Source organism: Ylistrum balloti, unplaced genomic scaffold (genome assembly GCF_031769215.1).
Source record: "Ylistrum balloti isolate Yb309-2 unplaced genomic scaffold, AGI_CSIRO_Ybal_v1 Utg370662, whole genome shotgun sequence".
Classification (NCBI taxonomy): domain Eukaryota; kingdom Metazoa; phylum Mollusca; class Bivalvia; order Pectinida; family Pectinidae; genus Ylistrum; species Ylistrum balloti.
This window is the reverse complement of record NW_026782401.1, coordinates 130,421-157,873: the sequence shown is the minus strand read 5'-3', so window position 1 is coordinate 157,873 and position 27,453 is coordinate 130,421. Positions and strand designations below refer to the sequence as shown.

General features: G+C 34.5%; 2 protein-coding genes across 2 annotated transcripts in view; one reads left to right on the top strand and one right to left on the bottom strand.

The window, feature by feature from the left end:
• The first annotated feature begins 140 nt into the window (after nt 1-140).
• Nucleotides 141-14,089, top strand: LOC132557342 (SWI/SNF complex subunit SMARCC2-like). The gene is made up of 25 exons (XM_060221830.1): nt 141-254; nt 604-723; nt 1,260-1,345; nt 1,696-1,943; nt 2,318-2,387; nt 2,881-2,953; nt 3,166-3,240; nt 3,737-3,790; nt 4,295-4,398; nt 4,667-4,800; nt 5,139-5,227; nt 5,444-5,658; nt 6,003-6,116; nt 6,567-6,723; nt 6,988-7,113; nt 7,282-7,480; nt 7,902-8,024; nt 8,438-8,602; nt 9,312-9,421; nt 9,849-9,968; nt 10,097-10,297; nt 10,835-10,969; nt 11,520-11,670; nt 12,118-12,387; nt 12,883-14,089. The coding sequence occupies exons 1-25, from the start codon at nt 141-143 to the stop codon at nt 12,951-12,953; spliced, it is 3,324 nt and encodes a 1,107-aa protein (XP_060077813.1). The 3' UTR covers nt 12,954-14,089.
• Nucleotides 14,090-19,967: 5,878 nt separating this feature from the next.
• The window catches only part of LOC132557356 (myc box-dependent-interacting protein 1-like), a 32,519-nt gene continuing 25,033 nt past the window's right edge, over nt 19,968-27,453 (bottom strand). The window contains exons 5-14 of the mRNA XM_060221847.1: nt 27,033-27,128; nt 26,753-26,860; nt 26,237-26,322; nt 24,957-25,032; nt 24,664-24,758; nt 24,134-24,288; nt 23,556-23,728; nt 22,966-23,349; nt 21,803-21,904; nt 19,968-21,327 (exon numbers count right to left, since the gene is read on the bottom strand). Of these exons, the coding sequence (XP_060077830.1) occupies nt 21,244-21,327; nt 21,803-21,904; nt 22,966-23,349; nt 23,556-23,728; nt 24,134-24,288; nt 24,664-24,758; nt 24,957-25,032; nt 26,237-26,322; nt 26,753-26,860; nt 27,033-27,128 (1,359 nt within the window). The 3' untranslated portion in view covers nt 19,968-21,243. The remainder of the gene's footprint in view (nt 21,328-21,802; nt 21,905-22,965; nt 23,350-23,555; nt 23,729-24,133; nt 24,289-24,663; nt 24,759-24,956; nt 25,033-26,236; nt 26,323-26,752; nt 26,861-27,032; nt 27,129-27,453) is intronic.

Below are 27,453 nucleotides of genomic sequence, written 5' to 3'. Positions count from 1 at the left end.
GACTAAATTAAGCCAATAAGGCCACATAAATATAGATTTATTAATTATTTGCGTATCATTGTTTTGAATTTTGTATTCTTCGATTTTATTTACCGAGAAAAATATTCGCTGCGGAACTGCTCACGCCAAATTTGTCCAAGATGGCGGTCCAAAGAAAGAAAGACGGATCTCCTAATGTTAAATTTTACGAGGCCGTAGAAACAATAGCACAGTTCGATTCCGTCAGAACATGGCTTCATAAAAATTGCAAGAAGGTAGGTTTATCCCTTGATACATATCATGGAAACTGCTGTTGATTACATCGTCAATTCTCGATATGAAACTTTGCCGGCATCTCTTTGTTTCGAATTTTTGCAGTCAGTTGCTCTGTACTGTCAGTTATGACAATAATTAGTACTGTTGCGATATGTATTTAATGTTGGCCAAAAAATTTAATGCATTCTGGATGTATTTTACATGGTTAACTATTTGATATGTAATGTGTATCGCTACAATAATTCCATGTTTGAAGCAACGAACCGGAGATGTGGACGAGTTGTCTTGTCTTTCACGAGTCGTCCAACAACAACATTCGGTCCTCAACTACATTATTGTATTTTTCAGTACACGCAAGCAGACCCACCTACCAATAAAAGTTTGGCCAACCTTGTCATCCAGTTGCTACAGTTTCAAGAAGATGCTTTTGGAAAATCTGTCAGCAACTCCGCTCTCACAAAGTTACCTGTACGAGTTTATTTTATTTCGCTTTCTGATTTGAAAAGGAGGAGTAGATTTATCACATCTTAATGACATTTATTGGCATTGGATATTTTTTTCTGAACCTGACAGGCTTGTTTGTTAAATTGTTTTAGCAGATCAGTTGTCTTTAAGTGTTTTCATTTAAGCCATCCATAGTTAGATTTTATAGAAGTTCTAAATTTTGAAGAAGGATTTCTGCTTAGTTTCTGCACATGTGTTATCTTTAGGGCTTACTTGAGAGTGCTTCTTTGAAAAATGATGAAAAGGTTAGAGTAGGCATGAAATATTAAGGTAGGTCCAACCAATGAGGACAACTGGAAGTTACTTCAGTTCCAATTTTGATTTTATGAGAATGGAAGATGTCAGATAATTTATAAATTCAAAGTGTCAATATGTTTTAATAAATAAGAATTTTATGTCATTATTACTAGGAACATTTTTCCTTCTTTTTAATAAAATGCAGTCATACCAACTGAAGTGCTATGTTCATTTTGGAATAATTTTCTTTCCTTTTTTTTCAGATGAAATGTTTCTTAGATTTTAAAGCTGGTGGAGCTTTGTGCCATATCATTGCTGCAGTTTATAAGTTCAAAAGTGATCAAGGATGGTAAGTCTGATCTAGAATGGTACCTAGGGTGATGAAATACTGTTTGGCTGTTAAAATTATTTGTAACACAATACCTATAATCAATACTTGATATTATACATGGGTTTTCGACCAGAAAGACTTTCATACATGAAATAACGACGAATATGAAAATGTAAAAATTCAGATATTGGAATATTTTCAGACTTTTAGAGAAAATGATATCCATTGCAAAGTAAAAAAAAAAGAAGTCTCAACAACTGATATATGTAGGTTGTAGAGGTTTTCTGGAACAGCTGTAATAACACATGTTTATATCATATGTTCTCTTTTATTTAGGGTTTTCTCTTTCTTTTTTTTTTCTCTAACAGGAGAAGATTCGACTTTCAGTCACCATCACGAATGGACAGGAATGTTGAAATGTTCTTGCAGATTGAAAAGTCGCTTGTACAAAACAAGTGTTTGACTATGCCCTGTATATTCCTACAGCCCGACATTGACAAATCTCTAATGCCAAAATTAAGGGACATCATAAAACGTCATCAAGGCACACTGGCTGAGGATCCAGAGGATGCCACTCATATCATTCATTCTCTACCTACCAACAGTGATAAGGATGGTAAGGATTTCAGCAAATTTATCTTGTTTAGTGGGTACTGGTAGAGATCTTTCAGTCACTGCTGAATGCCAACAGTTTTGAGATATCTTTGCTTTAGGTGAGGATTTGTGAATGAATTACATCCAATTGTTTACCATGGAATCTGCATTGTGTTTTTATGAATATTACTTTATTTCTGGTTAAAGGATATTTTTCTGTCAATATTTTTGTTTGTTTCTTGTAATTGAACCTTGTAATTTTTCTTTGTCATTTTGTGAGCCAATATTTCCTCATTTCATGATTCATGTACATTATCCACAAATATCATTTACGAAAATTTACTTCATACTTTGATCTGATACAAATTGTATTGATTAATTTTGTTTTATGTGTAGAAGAGTGGATCCGTCCAGTGATGAAAAGAGACCGACATGCCCTCATCCACTGGTGGTATTTACCAGACAGGTCAGTGTCTAATATAAAGACTAAGATATTTATCACCTTTTCTTTAATCAGTTTGTCTGTTATTTTGGGACACTACTATCTTAACGACTGTGTCAGCATTAACTTATTTTTGGATTTTGTGTTTAAATATTCTAATGATGACAGAGAAGAACACAAAGTAATTTTTCAGTTTTCAAATTGTTAAAAAAATACAATTGTCTGAATGCACTTAATAGAATAAGATGGAAATGATGTAATACAATAACTCAGAATTAAATTTGAAATATAAATCAAAGTATAAGGTTTAACTATTTTCTGTAATTGTGGGTGGTAGTTTGTATGAAGCTGATGAAATATACCATATATACAAATGAGTATGAGATGAACAAAGAGCAATATAAGTATTTTTTAATGGAGAAAGCTGTAATCTCATCAACTAATATTAATTGATAGTTAACAGAGAGGTCAATTGTTCTGTAAGTTTGATTGCTAAATTGGTATGTCTCTGTTACAGTTATGACACATGGGCAATAGATGTCCATGTGGAGGATGACCCTCCAGAGAAGTCACATCATGGACCGTGGGAGGTAAAACTACTGATAAAAATCAAATGTAACACAGATTAAAGCTTAATAAATGTTTTCTACCAAAATCTTATCCATTTTTCTCAAAACGAAATTGATGCAATATAATTGGTTACTCTTAAACATAAGGTTTCAGTTTAATATCAATCTTATCATAAATGATATTATTTGTTCTATTGTTTTGTGAATAACGTGGATTATTTATAATGGTACAGGTAACAGCTAGATGGCTTTTGGATCTTGAGGAATACAACGAGTGGATGAATGAAGAGGATTATGCAGAGGAAGAGGTTGGCACACTTCAAATAAAACATCAATCAATTTTACCTCTGTTTAGTGTTAAGACTTTTTCAAGGATTAGGCTTATGATCAGAAAAATATGATGAAATGACTTTTCATCAGGTTAGAGGTATAGATAACTCAAATCAACACATTTCAGCTGACTAAAGTATTTACATACACTGTAAAGTGACACTGTAGCAGCTACAACAATTATGGTACATTATTTGAAAAAATACTGGACTGTCCGCTTGAGAAATTTAACTTTTTTGCCATTATTTAGTCATTGCTAAAAATTAAACACACAAAAATCCCTGAATGTTCTTTTAATATCTAATGTTAACACAATATGGGTTTATCCACTCTCTTTTCATGAGCTCTTCTCTTTGAGAAATTACCAAGAAGTTCCATCAGCTAATCAAGTGAAAAACTAGAGACAACCAATGATGATTTATATTTTTATTAGCATTTAAGCTAACACCCACGTACATTAAATTTTCTTTTCAGTTTGAAACGAAGAGGAGTAAGAAAACCAAGATAATTAAGATGACTGTAGAAGATGTAAGTGTAATAATTACACCAGACTGTCAATTGACTTTAGAGGAAGTTATCGTGATACCATGGTCATTGCTTACTGAAATACTTAAAAATTGGTCATCTTCTTGAAACGTCTTGTGGAAGCTAAGAAAAACAGGAATGGTCATCAACTAATTGTATAATGAGAATTAATCCTTTTTTTTTCAAAATTATTGTCTATGCATTTGCATGATTTCACCTGCAGAAGTTTCATCGTATGTGTATTTATGAAAATTATTCATTGAACTCGAACACTTTAGTGACTGTAAATTTAGACCATATATATAAAACACCACTTATGCACTGCTAAAAAGTGCTATGAACTAGACTTTCATAATATGGATTGCTATTATTCTTGTTGACATTCAGTTGCTTTTCTTAAATTTATGTAACAAAGAACTACAAATATTTTATGAAAAGACTGAATCAGACTTACATCAAGAGAGTCTCCTTAATTTAAACTTATTAGATATACTATTGGTCTTACAGTTGATTCCTAGTCAGGACAGTGACAGACGAGAAAAACGGGACAAAAAAACCAAGAGGAAACGTTCTCCCTCACCACCAGTTATAGAGAAGAAGAAACGCAAGAGGTTAGTTACTAAAGAAAATAAAAATGTTTTGATTTAATTGCTTGTAGCTTGAAAAGTTCCATGGGATATATATTTGTATATATTGTGTTACTTTTTCTGAATTTGTGCTTCCCAGAATTTTTCAGCAGAGTGATTTACAACAGAACTTAATGCTTTCCTAATTAGTTTCCAATCTTGTTATTTCAATGATAAAAAAAGAAATTTTATTGATAAGGAAAATATCAGGAATGATTAATAGAATACTGAAAAATGTGGTAAAAATTTTCAGTGGGCGAACTTCCACTGCCCCTGGGTCCACAAAAAAGAAAAACACAAGAGATGAAGATGATGAAGACTTAACCAAAGATATGGACAACCCATCACCCGAAACCAACATTCAAGAAGTTCAACTCTCCAAACAACGTAATCATTTACTATTCATAATATTTTTTTGTCTGACAGGGGTACTCTTGAATTAATTGATGATACAATATCATAAATTTGTGGCTGATAACATTACTCAGGTTTATACAAACTTTATTTCTGTAGCATTCTAGAGTTGAGGACAGTTTTATATTTCTCAAAGAAAAAAGAAGAAAAGAAAGAAAAAAACCAAGTGTTTTGAAGCCTGCCATAGATTTTGAATAATAGCACTAGCCAGAATAGAAAGAGAGGAAAAACTGAGTTTCAAGTTACTGAACTCTTAAATAAAATTTTAGTATGAGATGAAATGGTGAGTATGATGCCCTTGTGTGTTACAGCCAGCAGCTCACGCAGTACAAAAGACTCAGAAAACATGCCAATCAAAGGTGGTACTGTGATGGACCTTGATGAAGAGACCAATGACAAGGTAAGTACAGATAATTGACAGACCCTATCAAAATATCAAGGAAAAGCTGATAGATATTCTCGGATATTCTGATATAGATACAGTACTGGGAAAATTATGTTGTTTATGGTCAGGTCTTTGTGATTTGAAGTTAACTGAATGGAATATTATCACACAGCATTCAAACTCATAGAAATAAACTAAGGGCTGGTGACTTGGTTTGTATTTATAAAACAGTTCCCTGAGGGCGAGGGTAAGGTTGAGTCAGTTGAAACACAAGAGGAAGTACCAAAGGACAAGGAGGAGGAGGAAGACAATGTGACAGAACAGACCCACCACATCATTATCCCAAGCTACTCAGCCTGGTTTGATTACAACGGTATCCACTCCATCGAGAAACGTGCATTACCGGAGTTCTTCAATAGCAAAAATAAGTCAAAGACACCAGAAATGTAGGTCTTATCAATGAATTGATTTTCTTTGTAATATTTCCATGGGACAATAAAACTACCTCTAACTTAAAGTTAAGGGCCGGGCTTATTACAGGACAAAGAAATAGCTTTTCTGTATGATTTTATCAAACAGAAGTCTTTATGGACGTTAATTTATCCCCTCGTGGCGACCGCTAAGAGGTTGTTGCATTTCGTACATACATACGTACATATATTCGCTTTTTGTCATCACTCTAGAAACTTTATTTCTCATCCGATTTTGCTCAAACTTCACATATTGATTAAGTATCGTAAAACCTTTTGCAAGTTTAGTTTTAAAAACCTGTTTCTGCCACTGTTTATAGATACATGGCCTACAGGAACTTTATGATTGACACGTACCGTCTCAACCCCACTGAGTACCTGACCAGCACTGCATGTAGGAGAAATCTGGCTGGTGATGTGTGTGCAATAATGAGGTAGGACCATTTTGACATGGGAAGATGTAGAGTACATTTAATAGTAAATTTTGTTTATTGCAACAGGAAGTTATATCATGTGATGCTGTCTTCTGTAAAGAGTTATATTACACAAAGCTAGGGTATTCTGTATGTCTTTGATATTCCTAAATGATTTTGCGACTTATTACACACAATCTACATATTGGTACACACAGTCTACAATATATATTACATATTGGTAATTGTAGACTAAACTATTATAAAAGTTCAAACACAAAGTACAGTTCTGTTCATATTTCTCAAAGTCAGTTGAAGGTTACAAAGTTTTTGAGGCAATAAGGCAGTTGTGTAGTATGTCTTGATATTTTTTCAGTCAGACATTTTTCAAAACAATTGTTGAGAACTTGACAATCATTTCTATGCCAATAGCTGTGAAACCAATCACATTAAATGTATATTTCCTTACAGAGTGCATGCTTTCTTAGAACAATGGGGACTGCTAAATTATCAGGTGGACGCTGATAACAAACCATCAGCCATGGGACCTCCACCAACCTCTCATTTCCACATTATGGCTGACACACCATCAGGTCTAGCCCCAGCAAACCCACCGAAGATCAATCAGGTAATAATGATAGTGTTGTATAAATGATATATCCAATTCTCTCAAATAATTTAGATGTTGATATCCATGTGTACTCCAGTACTGATGAAAAGAAAATTAATCCTCCAAAAATATTCATTCAGAAAAATCCGAAGCTTTATTAAGATCAAAGCACAGCTGATAGAGCCCTTCAATTTTGTACATAGCACAACAACATAAAAAGAATTCTGATCAACTGTTTTGACTGTTTATTGTTTACTGAGCTTTTTTATATGTCCCCACCAGCCATCAGCAGCCAAACAGATAGTCAGTTTTGATGGCGATAAGGACAAGGAACGAGAAGGGGATGACAAGAAGGAGCTATCAAACTTTAGTCTTAGGATGGACATTTATGCTAAAAAGGCACTGAAGGTAAACTTTCAAATGGATGAAATTTTGAGGGCTTGTTGAGAGATTTGGAAGTTAAGAATTATATCAGATAAAGTAGGTTGATCCACAGTATTTTGAGATTTTTATGGCAAGAAAAAATGAAAATTGAAAAATGCCATGATCATAATTGTCAACAACGATATATTATAGGACAAGGGTGCTGCCACTCGTTCCCGTGAGTGGACAGATCAGGAGACCCTCCTGTTACTCGAGGCCCTCGAGATGTATAAGGATGACTGGAACAAGGTCTCGGAACATGTAGGTAGTCGGACGCAGGACGAGTGTATCCTACACTTTCTCAGGCTTCCGATTGAGGATCCTTTCCTGGAAGAGGACTTTGGCCATCTGGGTATGTTTTTCTCTATGATGTGTTGTATGATGGACATTCATCTTTTATTTAAAGTTCCGGGAATTCAGGATCCCCATCAAATAAGCACTGAAATGAGTGCCTCATAGAAATAAAAACAAAATAGATATTGCAAAAGTTAACTGAAATTTTGACTCACAATTTCAGCCCCATTGACTTTTCGGAAATGTGAAAATCAAACTAAGCTAATTTCAATTGAAAAAGAAAGCATCCTAACATTAGTATAGGACTTATTTCATTGTTATGGTAAAAAAATTCAAACTGTTGGTTTTAACAGGATATTGTCTTCTTGGGTGGGTTTTACCTGAATACTTAAAGACAACTGGCCTATTTAAATAAAGGGATCTTTCTAAAAAATTGTGTGTATATTTATGCTGTAACTTTTGATTTTTTGTCGTTACAGGACCTTTGGCATTCCAGCCCATACCCTTTTCCCAAAGTGGTAACCCTATCATGTCTACTGTGGCTTTTATTGCGTCTGTGGTAGACCCACGTGTGGCCAGTGCTGCGGCTAAGGCTGCCCTAGGTAAGTACAGATCCTTTGTCTAGTGTTATCTCCTCTTGCGTTATTGAAGCAAAGTGTACATAATTGCATGTGTTTTGTTACACTCCTTATTGACTAAGTAGCTGTGTCTATAATTTGGAGACATGATTTGATGGTTATGGTGAAATTTGTCTAACTTAAGCCAAACTGTGATATAAAGTTTTTGAAATTTAGTCATATTTTGAATTAAAAAAAAGGTATTATTCACTCGGTAGATTCATTTTCCCAGAGATTATTAACATAATTTTCAAGATTGCAATTTCTGTTATGGACTGCCTATTGACATTATTAAAGGACTATTTCTGATGTTTGAAAGCTGTGATAATACACACTAGATATGCTTATTTGGTTGTTGATATCATCTTGTGTATAACATATTCACATCTTGCGAACAGAGGAGTTTGCTAAAATGAAGGATGAAGTCCCCCCTGCTCTAACACATGCCCATGTTAAGATGGTGGAAGAGGCAGCGAAGGAGGGTAAGGCTGTGGATGCTGTTTTTGGTCTGGAGAAGAGTGGCATTGCTGGTACTGTTGCTGAGAAAGAGGAGTCTAAGGAAGGTGAGTGACACATGTCATCCATCCTGGTTCATTGACAACTTTTACTGTGATAGGCTTCAAGCAGTTTATAGGTGGTCCAATGACTGATAGATTATGACAAACATCTATATTAAGTGTGTTATATCATCGTTAAGTTTCCCAATTGTCTCTTTTTTTTTACAGTCAAACCAGTTCAACTTCTTTTTTACACAAAACACATTCTTTCAGCAGACAAGTTTAGATCCTACAAACATATTTTACTATATCCTTTTAAATAGTGAATACCTTATTAGCATGGACACCAGACAATGTTCTTGCAGGCAATAAATAAGTTTTGTCTTTTAAATGGAGGGCACATAAAGGATTTTGTTTATTGCAGTACATGTTTTCTCCTATAATCTGGGTCCTGTGCCTGATGCAGTGTATTCTGGGTTATTTATCACAACAACAAGTCGAGTTCAGTGAACTTTCTTTCAAGAAAGCTGAGAAACAAATAGGTCCATGCTGACATGGTTGTGTCCTTGTACAAGACACTTTACCCTGATTGTTCTTGATGACATGCAACAGTCCTCCTGTTTAATGAGTTCTGTAGCTGCTAGATGCAATAAGGAGCCCTAACCTTAAATTGTCCCATGTTGATAAACCAAGCAATCATCTTTCAGACATATTTAGAGAAATATTTTGATTGCATCAGTTGATTTGTGTTTTATTTCAATCCTTCATATTTCAGAATCAGATGAGAAAAAAGAATCTGAGGACAAAGAAAAAGAAGAAGATTCAAAGTCTGAAGGGAAGAAAGAGGATGGAAAGGAAGATGAAGAAGAAAAGGACAAAGAAAAGGTTATTTTTTGTCATTTTCTCTTATTTCACAGTGATCGTTTTTTGTTTTTTCTCAGAACAGTAAATTTTTTATTCTTTATTTCTGATGAATAACAAAGGATACTAATCTTCATAAAGTTTTGATGTTTTAACTTATCTCTGATACTATTCTTTAGATATGAAAAGAAAATTCTGATATATAAAAGCAAAATTCAACTTTCCATTGTAGTAGTCTATGTGATATTGTACAAAATCGTAAATCCTTGGAAGTTTTCAATACTCCCAGTTTGCATCAGCAAAGGTAATTTTTTTGTCCAAATTGTCTGTATTTGTCACTGTAATTATGTTGTACCAGAAGTTTTATATATAGTGCTGTCACACAGGAATACTTTCTATAAAAGAAACTTTTTGTGATTAGAGTCATGACAATTAAACATTTTACCTTCAGACTGAGGAAGCCATGGAAACAGATGAGACAGAGAAAAAAGAGGATAAGGTAGAGAAAGACGACAAGGCAAAAGACAAGGAAGCAACAAAAGAATCAGAATCCGAGGAAAAGAAAGATGAGGTGTGTTATTGGTCAATACAAATTTTTAGATTCTTTAGAACTGAGGGGAAAATTTCTAAAGCAAAAATTCAGTAATGAAAACATGATCAATGAAAATATATTTCTTATAGAAAGGGTTTTTTTTGTAGAAAAAGATAGATGAGGAGAAGGAAAAGACAGGTGATGAGGAGAAGATGGAGACAAAGGAGAATGAGGAGGAAAAATCAAAGGAAGGCACAGATGAAAAGAAAGAGGACGAAACAAAAGTGGAGATGTCGAAGAGGAAAGCTGATGGCAATGTGGCTACAGCCGCAGCATCTGCACTGGCATCAGCTGCTGTCAAGGCTAAGGTATATAGTCTGGTGGTAAAGTGGCCATGTATGTTAAGTGGACATTAAGATGAAGTTTGAGATAATGCAACATGCATATTTTTTTTTATTCAATTTTAAACAAAGTAAAGGCATGTCTGTCGAAGTAGGCTGTCAAACATATAATTTGAATTCCAATTTATAAAGTTGTCATTTGGCATGATGTCATATTCTAAGATTTATTGTTGATTAACTTTGCCTCACATCCTCTAATGGCTGCTGCCACAGGCACTATACTGTTTGTAAATAGGTTAATTGATGAGGATTAACTTAGAAAAACAACATCTCTTTTACAAAAACATATGGGATTATTTTGAATTTATGAAGGTTCCTATAATTGAAACTCATTACTGATAAAGATTTTGATAATGCTAATATGACCTTAAATGATTAAGTGTTTTCTGTTAAGATAATCATTAAATTTTTTTCTTAAAGTAAAATGCTTCTGTGACAGTAAAAGTTAATAAAATTGTTTTAAGTGTCTGCATGGCAATTACGTTTAACGTTATTTTATTTCAGCACTTAGCAGCAGTGGAAGAGCGTAAGATCAAATCTCTGGTAGCTCTGCTAGTGGAGACACAAATGAAGAAGCTGGAAATCAAGCTTCGTCATTTTGAGGAATTAGAGACCATCATGGACAGAGAAAGGGATGCAGTAAGTGACTTCATTCTCATGTTCCTGGCTTTCTTCAACATAAAAATCTTACTGTGGAGAATATATACTAGCTATAATAAATTAATGAGCTAGCCACTCTGTGCTGAAAAAAAATCATCTATTTAATGTTTAAATAGCTGTAGTGCTGTCGTATCTCAGACTGTTTTTTTACATCCCAATTATCTAACTTTTTATTGGCATTACCATGAAGGCTATATTTATGATAAAACATCTGAGAGGGTTGTCAGAGTAGGTCTGAGGATAAAAATATCTGAAAACCTTGTGCTGATTCTCATTTACAACAGTTCTTACTTCTCAGATGTAAAATGAGGACTATCTTGATATTGCTATGAGATATGATCTGGTGTTTTCAGCCACTATGCTGACAGCTCTGATCTAATGTCTCTCTCATGGATCATTCTCATCTGTTACCTGTTTTAGAATTTAAACAATATTTTTAAGTTACTGACATTACCATATAAAGAAGATAATGTCATCTGATGTCCAATGAAAGGTGATAACTAAACATATGAACTGTATTGTGTTGTAGCTGGAGTTCCAGCGTCAGCAGTTGTTACAGGAAAGACAAATGTTCCATAATGAACAAATTCGCGCAGCTGAACATCGAGCCCGACAGATCGCCATGCAGCAGCTTGTGTCAGAGCAAAAGCAGCAATCTGCACAACAGGCTGGAGAACAAGGTATGACTTCAAGAGTACTAAAACCTTCTGTAAAGAGTTCTTGTTTAGATGATTATATAGTGATATATTTATTGACTAAAATCTGCTTCAAAATGTTGTTGACATAGACATCAGATAAATACAACACACATTTATTTTAGGATACTTAAAAAACCAACAAAATCTGAAGGTAGAAACATTTTCATATTTTGAAAACCATTTAATGTAAATTGTTCCTGAAATTTTTCATGACAATTTAAATGGAAGTAAACAGTTGGATGTTTTTCTATTTGTATTTATGTATCTCTGAGCCTTTGACAATGACTGATCTGTGTCCGTAGTTTAATGAAGTATCATTTTTTAAACTTCATTACAATCTTTTATTTTCAAAAAGTTTGACAGTTTGTTAATTATGTCAGCATGATTATTAATGTCATTTGTTTATATCTATCCAATCTGATTGATCAGGAGGCCCAGCAGGTTCTGGGGCAGCACCAGTCTCCACGCCGTCCCTGGCTGCAGCTGTAGGACAGAGTTATCCAATGACTGGCTCCCCAATGGCACCACAGGGACCACAGGCTCATCAGCCTGCTCAAGGCTCCCCCGCACCTTCATTCCCTGCACCATCACAGAGCCAAAGTCCACAACCTCCTCCACAGACCCTGACGCAGGGACTGCCCCCACAAAGCATGCACCTGCCTGCTACCCCAACAAAACCAAGCAGTGTCGAATCTCCAGGTATGTTATACTGTGTACTGTGAAATGTCATGTTTTCTTTGGACTTATTTAACAGTATGTGTTTTGGCAGATATTCTATATAAACTTTGTGAAGTGGGTTCCATAAGGTCAAGAGAATAATGTAATTATTGTCATTCCCCTGTCACGTTGTGGTCCCAATTATTCAGGATTAATGTCCTCAAACTGGCAATTTTGTTTCCATGGGATTTCAGTCAAAGTTGATGATATCAATGTCAAGTATGAGAAGAAAATGAAATCATTTTTCAGAATACCAAGTTCAAAGGTTACCTTTGCAATTTCAAATTCTCAAAAAACATAAGTGCAGCAGCTAATTACCTGTTACGATTTTATGCACAACATCAGAAAGGTTTGATGTCCCAGAGGAATGTATTATTTGTCAGCCTCAAAGAAGAAATGCCATGAAATAAAACCAAAGTTCTGAAAAAGTTGCAAAGAAAAATCACCACAATTGATTTATTGATATTTTTCTTTCAGCACCATCTACACAAAGTGATTCAGAGCCAATGGTAACTGACTCTCCTTCTCCTGCCATACCAAAACCATGACCACCAACCATGGACTTAATATTGTGACTGTATGTGAAGTGAAGGTGCTCTGGTGTAGGAATGTGTTCAGTAAACGTTTACCAACAGGAAGATATTTAAGATCTGATTCATTGATCTTGTTTAAGACATGTTGTGCATGGCAGCTGGAGAGAATGTGTGGAGATGCGAGACCAATGACAGTTTTTGACTGTTAAGTATAAATGTATTTTGAACAGAGGCATTTCTTTCTGTCATTGACAGTGGTGACAAATTTTAGTCATTACCTGACAAGTCATGAAAATTCATCATAGTTCAGTTTCTTTTGTCAATCTGAATATCATCACATATACAACTCGCCACACAATATTAAATCTTTGGCAGCCATAAACAGTCTGGTGGGATTGGGTTTCTCCATTCTACTGTAGGACCATGATCATGTTTTCTTTGATAATGAATCTGTTTCATTAGACAAAGAGAAATATTTTATTAAATTATTAAGTGTTACATAGATAAACATGTTGGAAATAAAATGTAAAAGTTTGATCAGGTTTGGTTGTATATAAAAGTGTTTAAAAGCATTTTGGCATTTTATTTTTCTACTGGTCACATGTTTATCAAGACAGATTTTCATACATAATTATGATAGTCTTAATGTTGCTTTGTAGTTGGGGATATAGAAATAGTGCAATTTTACCCAGTTAAGGAGGGATCAACATACACGATGTAAAATGTACTGCCAACTGTTGTTCATCACAGTCAGTAAAGTTTGACAAGTTAGATCAAAGATGTATGCGAATGAAATACTGTTCATTTAGTAGTCTGAAGCTGTTTACTGTTGAGGCTTGGAAAATACTTTTAAAAAGTCTTGTGTTGTAAACAGTCGCAGATCTGCTAAGATTCAGTCACAGATCCGATAAAGTTCATCTCCAAATTATGGTAGACTGGTCATTCTAAATAAATCAAAAGACCCACAGTTGTTATATCAGGCAGATCCAAAAGTAACTAAAACATTCTTCATCAGTTTTCATGGTCATTGTAATGTCAGTATTTGTTGATGATCGTGCCATACACGGCATTGAGATTTTTTTATATGTCTGTACATCCTATTATCATTAGTGAATGTTTCGTCATATGTAAAATAAATGTATCAGTAACTGTTCAGTTGTTATGGTTTGTTTTTAGTTTTATCTCACTGGGTACAAGTAACAACGAAGCCAATGCTGTTTCTCCAGCATCTCTATCCCACAACAATTTTTTTTTTAAATGGTTAGTCGATGTTAAGTATACATCCCAGACATTCGTCCTACTTTGTATATATCATTATAAGCACAAGATTACAGTGATTCAATACTGAATACTGTTGTATATTTTAGCCCACTATCACGAGATGATGACCCTCTGGGATCTCTTGTTCATGTTTTGGACTTATTTTTTATCACACCATGATGTTTTGAATGGCTTTGACTTCAACGACCCACACCCTTTTTAGATACAATAATCAAGCATTTGGCTGCTGTTAATAATCTTGTCAATCAAGGATTACATATATGTCATCAAGGATAGTTCTTCATCAGATTTCACTATGTGTACCTCGATTCAGACATTTTGTTACTGTTAGTTGTGGTTGGGAAACACTTTCTAAAATTTAACAAAACTTCATTTGATGTAATAAATGATTAGGAACAAGTAAGAGAGATCATGAGAATTATTCTTCTATCGGTTGTGAAGACAACACAAACAAGACATAATAATAAATATTTTATTGAAAATAAGTAGTTAATGTAATGGATATTACAAAGGTGAGTTACAAATCTACAAGAGCTATGCCAAGATGGTAGAGTCCTTGATGCAGCCACAACAAAATAGTTATACCTAAACACCAACAAGGACTTGATGAAAATGATACATAGCAGTTGCTTTACTTTGATATTTTACACTCAGGACTTAAACATTTAAACTCCAGATTTTATGTTTGTATGATCACCTTACAATTCCAAGTAGATTTTCTATACAAATTACTGTTGATGAAGATTTTATTAAATATAATGAACCTTTAAGATAAAGTTATATAGCAAGACCACATAGGATACAGAACAGACAAAATCTGATATCACTGTTTCCAGTCTCTTCCAGATGTCTATATACATCACAATTACACCAATCGCTCATGTTTTTGTGAGATCCAGTAAAAAAACAAAAAAACCAAAAATACAAGGAAAGGTAAGTAGGTTTTTTTTATTTCAAAATGTTTAAAAAGTTTTTACAATGTGTTGATGGAGCAGAAATTCTGTCTTTACCACTACTGTCAACAAAGAAAGTTTCGGCAGTACCTATTTTCATATTTCTTTCAACTGCATGAATCAAAACAAATGCTTCACATTTCTCAAAATTCGAAAAAGATCAGTTCCAATGATATTCCTTACACAATAAGAAATAACTTGTCAAATGGGGATGATAATCATAATACATGTATTTGTTAATAGAACTTTACAATATTTTCAAAACAACATTGTTCCAATATTTATACAATGAATGTATGGTATAGACCAAGCATACACTATTTATAAAGCAAATTATTTCAACAAAGAATATTTACAAAAAGACTTGATCTTGGAAAATTTGTCCATGAAAGTAGTTTTTCTTTTTACATAACACAGTAATTGTAACCATGAATTAATTTCACTGATTTTGGAACAGGTCACATCAACCATTTAAAGTTTATTTTTCAACAATGACAGCAGATTGGAAAATCAACATTATTTTCCATTTATGATTTCTTTTATTACTTTACAACCTATAAAAATGTTTACCAAAAAAGTTGATAATGTATAAACTGAATTTTCACAAAGAAACACATAAATTTTTGACATTATGCATAAATACCACAAAAATGAATCTAAGATTCATATTACCTTTTACTGCCATAGAAAATGTGTCAAGTAGATTGCAATCCAAGATTTGATCTGATGAAATCATATTGCACCTGTAGCTTCTCGTACATAGTTATGTATACAATCCATCAATTTCAAGATAGAAAATTTCTGAGAGGAAAAAAAACCATATCTATCTACCGTAATATTGAGTATTTGACATTATGTTTTAACAAGTATGGAACCATGTAAATATATATAGATATTTCAAGTATACAAATAAAAATCATATATAATTGATATATGTATAAAAAAATATGAATTATCTCCCTTATATCTGGAATGTCTTAAGTACGCCAGTATCACTATTATGTGCATCAGAAACTTATGATTCGCTTTTCAGAACGAGTATTGATTTGATAATCTATTTACACTATAGGACATCTACAGGACCCTATCTAAGTTGGTTTAATTAGCACTCAATTCTGGTAACAAATTACAAAACAATGGAGCATACCATATTTGTGTTGCATTAATCCTTGGTGGGGGGGGGGGGGGCACCACATAATCTGCTGAGCCAAACTAATAGTGTGGGCTTACAAGAGGACAACTGAACAGTATTTGTCATCATTTCAACTTTAATGCAATAGATATGGGTGGGTTTATCACCAGATATGGGCCCATTGCTTGATAAATACAGCTATTGTATGTATAACAGAATACAGACATATTGCTTAACAGTAGCTACAGTAAGCCTATATATATATATGGGGATAACATTCTGCTGCATATAAATATATACCTGAAGTTTTACACATACATGATAGTCTTTAAAGTTTTGATATTGTAACATGCACAGTGTTATATTAATTTCATTTCATCAGTGATCATAGTCAGCCTGTCCACAATATTAAGGAAAAGCATTAAGGCACTACCACATCAGTTATCGCGAGAAAAAAAGAAATATCTATTCATTTCTTTTCTTTTTTATTTAACTGCATAGCAACACCAGATTTTTATTCTAGCTTGGAGTAACTGTATCCATCAAAGTACAATTTTTTAATTTTGACACTTTGTATTTTTAAATCCCTGACCGCTTCATTTGAGAATTTTGTCTCTGGCATCAATTTATTGCTTAACATTGTCATTCCATTTCTCTACTAAAACTAAACATTTTAAAGGCTCACAGAAATAAACACCGATTCTGTGATATCAGTAATAAGGTATTATAACCTAACCACACCCTTTAACTTCAGTAGTAGTTTCCAGTCAAATCTCTCCGTTTAAGATCATATGTAAAACAAGAGAGTGTAAGACAGGGTTATATCAATAAGGACTAACAGAATGTTCTTTTAATCAATGATCTGGTCTTATGGTCTTGTACATATTATGCTACATAACACATATTCTACAGATCAGGTAAAACAAATCTTTTGACTCGATTTGCACCCAATGTGGAGGCATACTATTTCAAAATTATATAAAATGGCAAGACTACATTATATAACATCCAACAATTAACTATACGTAACTGTTTCATATTAAAACTGGAATTGTTTCATACCAATTATGCTGGAAGACTTGAAATAACAAAGGCACCAGTTAAATGGACAACCTATCTCTTGTAAGAAGTAGGATGTCAGCTTTATTAGGACTTCACAAAATGGAATGTTGTCAACTTGGACAAAATTAGGATACCCTACAGAACCTGGAATGATCACTGCATCATTCAGTAATGAAATTGTCACTCAGAAAGGAAAGTGTCTCGGTAACCCAAGTCACCAAGCCTAATGTTTACTGGAAATGAAAGGTAGGGAGTTGTGAGAAAGATTCTCTTCTACCAATGGCTGACCTACATCATATAGCTGAAGGTTGTGTCACAGTTTTGTGTAGGTCTATCAAGAACCGTCGTGTTAGTGTTATAATCAGAAGCTAAAAATTAACTTCATTAAGAACAAAAACGAAGAACATTATTCTAGATCATATACCCCGATGTAACGCTGGTGAAGGTGAGGAAGAACATTATTCTAGACCACATACCGCGATGTAACGCTGGTGAAGGTGAGGAAGAACATTATTCTAGATCACATACCCCGATGTAACGCTGGTGAAGGTGAGGAAGAACATTATTCTAGATCACATACCCCGATGTAACGCTGGTGAAGGTGAGGAAGAACATTATTCTAGATCACATACCCCGATGTAACGCTGGTGAAGGTGAGGAAGAACATTATTCTAGATCACATACCCCGATGTAACGCTGGTGAAGGTGAGGAAGAACATTATTCTAGATCACATACCCCGATGTAACGCTGGTGAAGGTGAGGAAGAACATTATTCTAGACCACATACCCCGATGTAATGCTGGTGAAGGTGAGGAAGAACATTATTCTAGACCACATACCCCGATGTAATGCTGGTGAAGGTGAGGAAGAACATTATTCTAGATCACATACCCCGATGTAACTATTCTAGACCACATACCCCGATGTAATGCTGGTGAAGGTGAGGAAGAACATTATTCTAGACCACATACCCCGATGTAACGCTGGTGAAGGTGAGGAAGAACATTATTCTAGATCACATACCCCGATGTAACGCTGGTGAAGGTGAGGAAGAACATTATTCTAGATCACATACTCCGATGTAACGCTGGTGAAGGTGAGGAAGAACATTATTCTATATCACATACCCCGATGTAACGCTGGTGAAGGTGAGGAAGAACATTATTCTAGACCACATACCCCGATGTAACGCTGGTGAAGGTGAGGAAGAACATTATTCTATATCACATACCCCGATGTAACGGTGGTGAAGGTGAGGAAGAACATTATTCTATATCACATACCCCGATGTAACGCTGGTGAAGGTGAGGAAGAACATTATTCTAGATCACATACCCCGATGTAACGCTGGTGAAGGTGAGGAAGAACATTATTCTAGATCACATACCCCGATGTAACGCTGGTGAAGGTGAGGAAGAACATTATTCTAGATCACATACCCCGATGTAACGCTGCTGAAGGTGTGGAAGAACATTATTCTAGATCACATACCCCGATGTAACGCTGGTGAAGGTGAGGATTCATTCAAGTCTATCAACAAAACAGGTAAAATGAAAACATAATGAAACTTGTTTACATTATAAATGTAAAATGAAAGTAAATTTATTAAAATTAAAAAAAAAAAAAAAAAACAGTATGGTATACATGTAGTGTGATTCAGTATATATCATAAAACACCAATACATTTTGTATCATGAAGTTTCAATTTTTAAAAAATGAAATGACATATATTTACATTAACATACAATTTCATAAATTATGATAGCAGAAGAACCAATTGACCTACATACGGTTTTTCGGTAATAGTACATGTGACCTGAAGGGTGAAACATTCCAAAAGGAACTTGGAATATCATCTTTGACAAAGAAAGCAAAGGACACTTCTTTTGTCTCAAGGAACAGATCTAATGATATCATGTTTGAAATCTAATAAATTGCAAATTTGTTTAACCCACCCTAAGTTTAAAATCCAGTTTAGTCCATATTTGCAATTATTTTATTTCAAATTATATAATGTCAAGTTTAACACAAAAGATTTATCTACCAACAGTACAGTATTTAGATGATCTATCTATACATACAAAACTACATTGCACAAATATTCTCACCTTTGATCAAATACCTCGGTGGCTAGTCTAGAATTACCTTAGTATGAGGAGTAAATCTCTAATGTTTAAGCTTGTCAGCATCCTAACCCCCTGCATCTCCATCTCCACCCCTCAACTGCTGTAAATTCTTTACATCCCCATCCCATAATTGCGGTATATTTTCTATCTCCCCCTGTAGTTCATTTCCTGTCTTCATATTTAACTAGTGTAAGAATCATCTACTCTTGAAGGCTCATAGTTTTACAGCTCTGAGTAAAAAGGCACACAGTCTAGAACTTGACGCTTGTTGAGTGAGCTCTAAGTAAACTCTGCACATAACTAATATAGTGTCACCTTGAATACACATTTCAGTGTGGATCTAATGTCACCTATGTAGTATTACACTGAATATAGTCCTATGTGCCCCTGGTCCATTTCAACCCCATTCCAGGACCTAAAAGCCCATGGAGACTGATTTCACTCTTTTCCAGGACCTCTGGGTCTATGGGGACAGTCTTCACTCCGCCCTAGGACCTCCTAATCCATCGAGACCATCTTAACTCTATCCCAGGACCTCAGAGTCCATGGAGACCATCTTAATTATTTGTCTATAGACCTGCATGGATCAACTTATACAAATTATCAATATTGTGGCACAGTTCAGTTGTTTGAATCAATGGATCGATCTCAATGAATCTCTAAATTTCCATCAACATTATCTAAACAAAAAAACTATCAGAACAAAAAAAATCAGCAAAATATTGTCATAACAGTAATATTTTGCCTACAGGTGTTTTTTGTTTGTTTTTTTAAAACAAAATATGATTTTGCAATGCATACAGTGAAATCTGTGTTATCTGACTCTTGATTACATAGAAACCAAACAAGATTCATGTATTCCATCCTCCAGTCTAATCTATCCAAAAGATTGCATCATACATAGCGTGTCTAATTTCAGACAGATTCACTGTATTTATACATTAATCAGACTTCATGAACACAATTGCCTTGATTTATAGATACAGTACCCTTATCTGTGAGTATTTTAATTTTGGGTCACCACAAGCGAAAGCATAACCATGATAAAACCATAGCCTGTAATTAACCATGGTTATTTGGCTCTACTATACACATAATTTGACCTGTGTTATCTTGCTGATCAAAAATACCCTGTGTTTCATCCCTGTAATATTTAGTACGGCATTGATACTTAATAAACTATACTTAATTAATAATTTCATTACAGCACTGGTTTAGATATTTAAGCACCACTGTGGTAATTCAAAGCCTAATGATATACGAAGGAACTTTTTAGAAGTCGGATATCAGTACCAAATCAGGCACAATAGATTTGTACTAGGAAATACTAGACATGATGTTGATGTAGGAATTTGTAGAACAGTTCTGAACACAGAACGGTATATATTTAATTCAATGAAAAGAGAGCATTTTGCTTTATTTTGCATATTTCTGTCTCAAGTCAGTAACATACTTGCGACATCAATTTGAACATCTTTCGTGAATGTATGACAGGAACAAACACTGATCACTCTAATCATAGATTTTCTCTCTTATCAAATATGCCAATGTTGAACACAAAATAGTTTTGACTCAGTATAGCACATGATTTAATCCAAGGCAGATAATCCTTCTGATATCTTCAACCTTATATCTTCATTCTTTCCCCCGATTTGGGAGATCTCAAACCATGACACTTTCTCCTGAAATTGACTTCAGTTGACTGGCCAGTTAGAACCTTTGCAGTGAGTAGAGTTTCAGTGAAAGTGAATCAATTTTCACGTTTTGTGAAGTTTTCCGGGAAGACACCCATTTCACCTGTAACCTTTTTCTTCCCCATCAACCACCCATCATCCTGCAGGAAAACAACACATTCAGAGCAATGACAATGCAATTTTCATAATTATATATAAAAATACTGTATAACAGGTTATTTTTTCAATACTAACTGTTAAATTATGATAGTTACCGGTAAATTACAACACTAACTGTAAATAATAACACTAATCGTAAATAACAATCGTAAATAACAACACTAATCGTAAATAACAATCATAAATAACAACACTAATCGTAAATAACAATCGTAAATAACAACACTAATCGTAAATAACAATCGTAAATAACAACACTAATCGTAAATAACAATCGTAAATAACAACACTAATCGTAAATAAAAACACTAATCATAAATAACAACACTAACTGGTAAATTACAACATCATTCGAAAGCATTCGAGAAAAATATAATCAGTCACTCCTGTTAGTTGTAGACAGAGGAAAAATGTCAATCCTCAAGTACTGCCCATTCTCGGACCAGATCTACTCACCAATTCCTCAGGGCCATTGTATTCCATCACATATATTAGATCACCCTTCTCAAAGCTGAGTTCATCATCATCCTCTCTCGTGTAGGAATGAGTCGTCACAACCTATCAACAAAATATAATTCTTACAGTAAGGGTGTCTATTTATGCAACAAAAGCTACCACCATAGTATTGCAACAGTAAAATTACTAATGTGATATTATTACGTGGTCCAGTGACTATTGTGATAAAACAATAGAATTTTACATTAGCTATAGGTTTTTCTAACACAGAAAAAAAGTCACTTACCAATTAAATGTATTAGAATGCTCAATTTAGCAAATGTTAAGGTTGAGAAATTTATTTACGATTTTTTATACAATCCAGTATGTTGCACTGTAATATTTTGTACACCTTGTTTATATCATTTATCTCCTACATAAACATGCTATTCTTTGATATCTCTAGTGAAACTCCTACACAGCTGGACTCCAAGACTGTACAATTCTTTCTTATAGAAGCCTTAGTTTTACAATAAATTCACAATTGGTTTCTTCTTTATTTTAGACCATTCTCTTCTTGTTAAAGCTGAATAATTAATTCAACAATGACACAATTGTTTGATTTTAACAGAAACTTGATACACTTCAGACATTGTAAGTCTTGTTAAGACATATATATATACTTGTCTTAATAAAGGTAGGATCACATACAGCTATTTACAGAATGAAGGTGTCACAAACTGAGATATTCAGCAATAATTCAGTGTAAAATCTTGCTTTTAAGCGACACTTTTGTTTAGTTGAAAAAAACTATCATTAACAACTGTTGAATGAATTATTGTGATAGTTATCAATTGAAAATATGCAGACGACCTACTGCTATCGACAGATATAAGTTGACCTATCATTACACCACAACACCACAGGTCTTTTTTATAGATGTATAAAATGTGAAATGGAAATGAATACTGCAGGAAAGAAGAAGGAAGAACTTGACAACATTCACCTGAAGTAATATCTTAAATTTAATTAAGTTTGTAACTCCAACCTAATCATCAGTAAAAAAATATGGCTTGTAATTCCAACATTCTGTTTTCAATAAAACAATGAAGATACAAGAAAAATATCACTATTGAGATGCCACTGGAGTGTCTTAACATTTTGTCAGAGAACGAAGTGTTAACCTTATATCGGGCTCCTTCTGGTAGTTTCTCCTCAACTGGTGCGTTGGACTTTGGCACTTCATACAAATTGTCATCATCGAATTTACTTGCATCCTCTTCCTCCTCTTTTGGTTTGACTTCTGCTGGTGATGGCACAATATCATACACCGGGGCTTGCACTGAGGGTTCTTCTGCTTTTGGTTCTGGCTCTTCTGAAGGTAATGACTCTTCCTCTTTCATTTGCATGACAGGTGAATCACTTGTTGGAGGAGGAGGATTAGAGGGAACCGCAGGAGGTGGATAGTCAGGAGCATCGTCTGGAGTTACCTTATCAGGCACTTCCTGTGACAGTGTGTCAGTAGCTTCCTGAGAAATTTCATCAACTCTTTCTTTGGTTTCCTCGGCCTGGACAAAGTGAAGTTAGCATTCATTTTATACAAATATTTTACAACTCCTTTTTTTCCTGGCTACCTTTTCAAATAAATTTATGGTAAGTCAATTTTTAAAAATCAATGATATTCAACAAGTTTCATCAATACAATTTGATCATAACTGTGCCAAACTTAGTAGAAATTTATACTGAGGTTATGTTTGTAGTCTAGTAAGCTTGCCTGTGTGATTGTGACCTCCTCCTGCTGCTGTGCGGGTGACATCTGCTCTTCCGTGACAGAAGGCTCACTCTCTACCTGAGGTGAAGCCACCTCCTCCTCTGGTTTACTGTCGACCTGAGGTGGGGACAGGGCCACTGTTTCTTGGAAGGAGGGGTTGTTCTGGTACAATGGACCTTTACAAGACAAAAAATATACCAATAAATTTACAAAACCTTCCAGGGGATCTCTTAATGCCTACAACCAGATTCAACACAGAAAGTGTTTATCTTCTAAAGCATTTTTATCACTTCCACCAAACTATGGGATGTGGCCATCTTTTAACCATATCATTTCATTTTATCACCTCTACCAAACTATGGGATGTGGCCACCTTTCAACCAGATAGTATTTCATGTTGTTTTTTCTTTTCAGACTTTCTTCCATGTGGCACCTTTTATGCATAATGGAGATTTTTTTGGTACTTTCACTGGCTTGAAATCTATTTCCATATCATCTCATTATCTATCTGTATCATTATCAGTCATCTTAACTTGGAACTGATTATCATGTTAAAGGTGTGACATCGTCTTGTGACCTACTTTCTGGTGGTGAATGATGTCCTTCATCTTCCTCGTGGCCATTCAGCATTGGTGGCTGTGATGGCCGCGTAGGCGTAGCGCCTGGGCTGGACGACTCGTAGCCACTGTTTCCATTAGTATGGTCACCATTCTCTCCGTTCATTACATGTGTGTTTCTGTAAAAAATTTGTCAATGTTCCTGTTAAAAGTCTTCATAACAACATAAAAAATTTTGGTAGGTCACATCTATTTGAAAGCAGGACTTACATTTCCAATATTTTCCTAACTAGGTCCTGTTTACACAACACACTGACATTACAATAATTTAGCTTCAGAACTTTCTCTGTATCAAATCTTGTTCAAATCTGCTCATCTGTTCTACACACAAATATTGATAGAAAAATCTGACAGTTAAACAGTGGACACTACCGTTCATTAACAATTCACAATTAAAATCTGATACTATGAACAGCACAGTTAACTAAACTTTTTCAAGGCACCTTTTGTACCCCGATAATCATAGAAATTTTCAAGAGACAGGCAATACTTACTCATGTGACAAGGCCTTACTGACTGGGCGGGGTCGGTAGGTAAATTGGTTCTCATTTGCTAACAGCTTGGCAATGTTGCTGGTATCTTCCGCTAACTGTAGATGATCATGAGACATGTTAATATTAGGAAATCATTATTTCTACAACAATGAGATTGAAGTGGACATGTCAAAAGTCATGACAGTAGTTAATGCTTTTCAAACACATGATTCATTGACAAAATTTACTTATAGACCCAATTTGCTATTCTAAATTGTTTGAACAAAAAGTTGTTCACTTTTTAAAATTCTTACCTTTCCAAGCTCAGAGTGAAACATACTCTCTGATCCAAAGAGTTTTTCAAATGTTGTACCATACAGACCAACACGACTGAAATCACACACAAAAAAGTCTGTGTTATTGTTGATTGCTTCCAGAAAAAAGCCTTTTTGACAAAAATATGTGAACATATGATATGACTTGTTGAAGTACTATATTTTTCCAGCTTTAATCCCATACATGATAATAAGCCCACAAAGAGGTACAGGTAGTCAAGTTTCAGAAGAAATCCTATAGCATGATCCCGTAACAAGCCCATCCCCTAATTATAAGTCTGATAATGTCTGTTTATCCCCTGGTCTCATTTACAGGAGCAGCCATTAAACTACCCCCATAGCCAAGAAGCCATTGTTTTAAACATAACAACCAATAAGGTAAGATGGATATCATCTACCTTTGTTCTACTATTGTATGTGTTACATAAAACGCATGTGTATTATTTTGACTAATTCTGAATGAATTAATCAAGTGTTAAAATTACAACTTTACCATATCTGTATAGCAGTTACTATAGTGATTTTAAATGATTTTAATGTTTTAAATGCTGACGTTGTTTTGATTTATACATGACACAAACAGCAGTTGACAGAGAAAATGAAAATTTATTGAACATCAATACTAACTTTACTTGTTCAGGACATAGGAATAAAAAACTAAACTAGGTTTTGGCAATCTTAGGGGCTGCTCACTATCTACCTTCCTACTAAACTTACAAAATAAAAACTCGTACAAAGCAAAGATACAAAATAAACCTATCTACCTACAAATAAGCAAAATTACTTACAACATAATTAATTGAAAGTGGGGCGATCCCCATGCAACCTCAAAAGCTAACACAACCTCCAGGCGACCCTGAAGGTTATAAGGTTAAGTGGGCGACCCCACTGCAACACCGAGCGATCCCGGAGTTGTGATAATTAAGAACTCATTGCGAGTCACCGAGCGATCCCAGAATTGTGTAATTAATACTCATTGCGAGTAAAGTGTATGCACGTGACTTACAGGGCAAGCCCTGGCAGGTACATAGACTTGAGAACAACATGGAAATGGAATGATGTAACAAATGTAAGTACAAAAAACAAACCCAAAATGAATTGGGGGTATAATTCCCCAGAATTAAATGCCCAAACAAGCGAAGGTACTATTTACCAGGTAAAGTAGTAACAAGTGAGAGCCCCCAGACGTTGTTTTGATAAGAGGAAATTAAAATATTTCCAATCAAACAAAAATGCAAGGAATCATGCCTCCTACCTACCTCTTATAGAACTCGGGGAGGTCTGCGTGTAGATAGTCATTCATTTCTGTGTAGATCATTTTTGCTTGTTCAGCATCTTCTTTTGCCTGTAAAATAAATGTTACAAGGAAAGTGAATCCTTATAAATGTTAAATGTATAAGCAAAACAGGTATAAACATGATATTGATTTATTTGTAAATATTTTTGTTCTTACAAAGACTTCATCAATCATATTACAAGTAATACACAAACATATCTCGGACAGATTCTTTTAAACTAGAAATAACAAACTCCAAATGGAATAACTGAATATTTGGATCCTCTTAGATTTGATGGAAATTGGTTATAGACATGTCTTAATTGTAACTTAACAAATCTTTCTCTTTTTTTTTTTTTTAATTTTTGTTGAATAATGAATTTTCTCTACCCTGGAAATATTGTTTTTGTTTCTCTAGAAATATTGTGGATTTTTTTGGGGGCCCTTTTTTTACCCTGAATACTTTGATTTCCTCTCCTTGAAATATGCATTTTCTTACCCTGGTTATTTTGGTTTCGTCTCTCTTCTTTGCATTTTGTACCACTTCCAGATTATGCCGTGCATTATCATAGTCAACCAGCTTACGTCCTCTCTTGGCGATTCGTGTCTGAAAAAATTTATATGTAAAATATGTGGCTATGACACATCTAGTTTGATGGTAGTTAAGAACAAAATTATCAACATAGGCGTTCATTCTTCCCAATACTACTTGTGATTCATTATACTGATGATTTGCATGTTCTGATTGGTCTATAACTGTGGTTGCTATGGTTACCTACCTTTAAGGGTGTTATATGACTGATGTAGGTTGCCATTGGTTCTTGCACTCTTTCCTGAAGATTCTGGATATAATCTGCCCACATCAGCTCCATGGACTGTAAGAAAATAACATTTCACCATACAATGATTTGATCACTAACAGTATTATAGTGTTATAGGTGCAAGATATGTAAAAGGATCCATGGTAGGGACTTGAATTACCAGAGGCACTGAAAACAAGCACACCCAAGATATGTAGTAGAACCTGAAGTATAGCAGCATAAAGTCACGGAAGAAGCAACTCAACAATAAGAGACCTTTCAAGGCTCTCACCAAGGACCAACTTGATAGAGTTAAGTTCAGGACAATCCCAGCATACAGCATTATCGAATTGAATTGTTGAATTGGAAATACAGTATTTTCATTTTTAGTGATATTTTT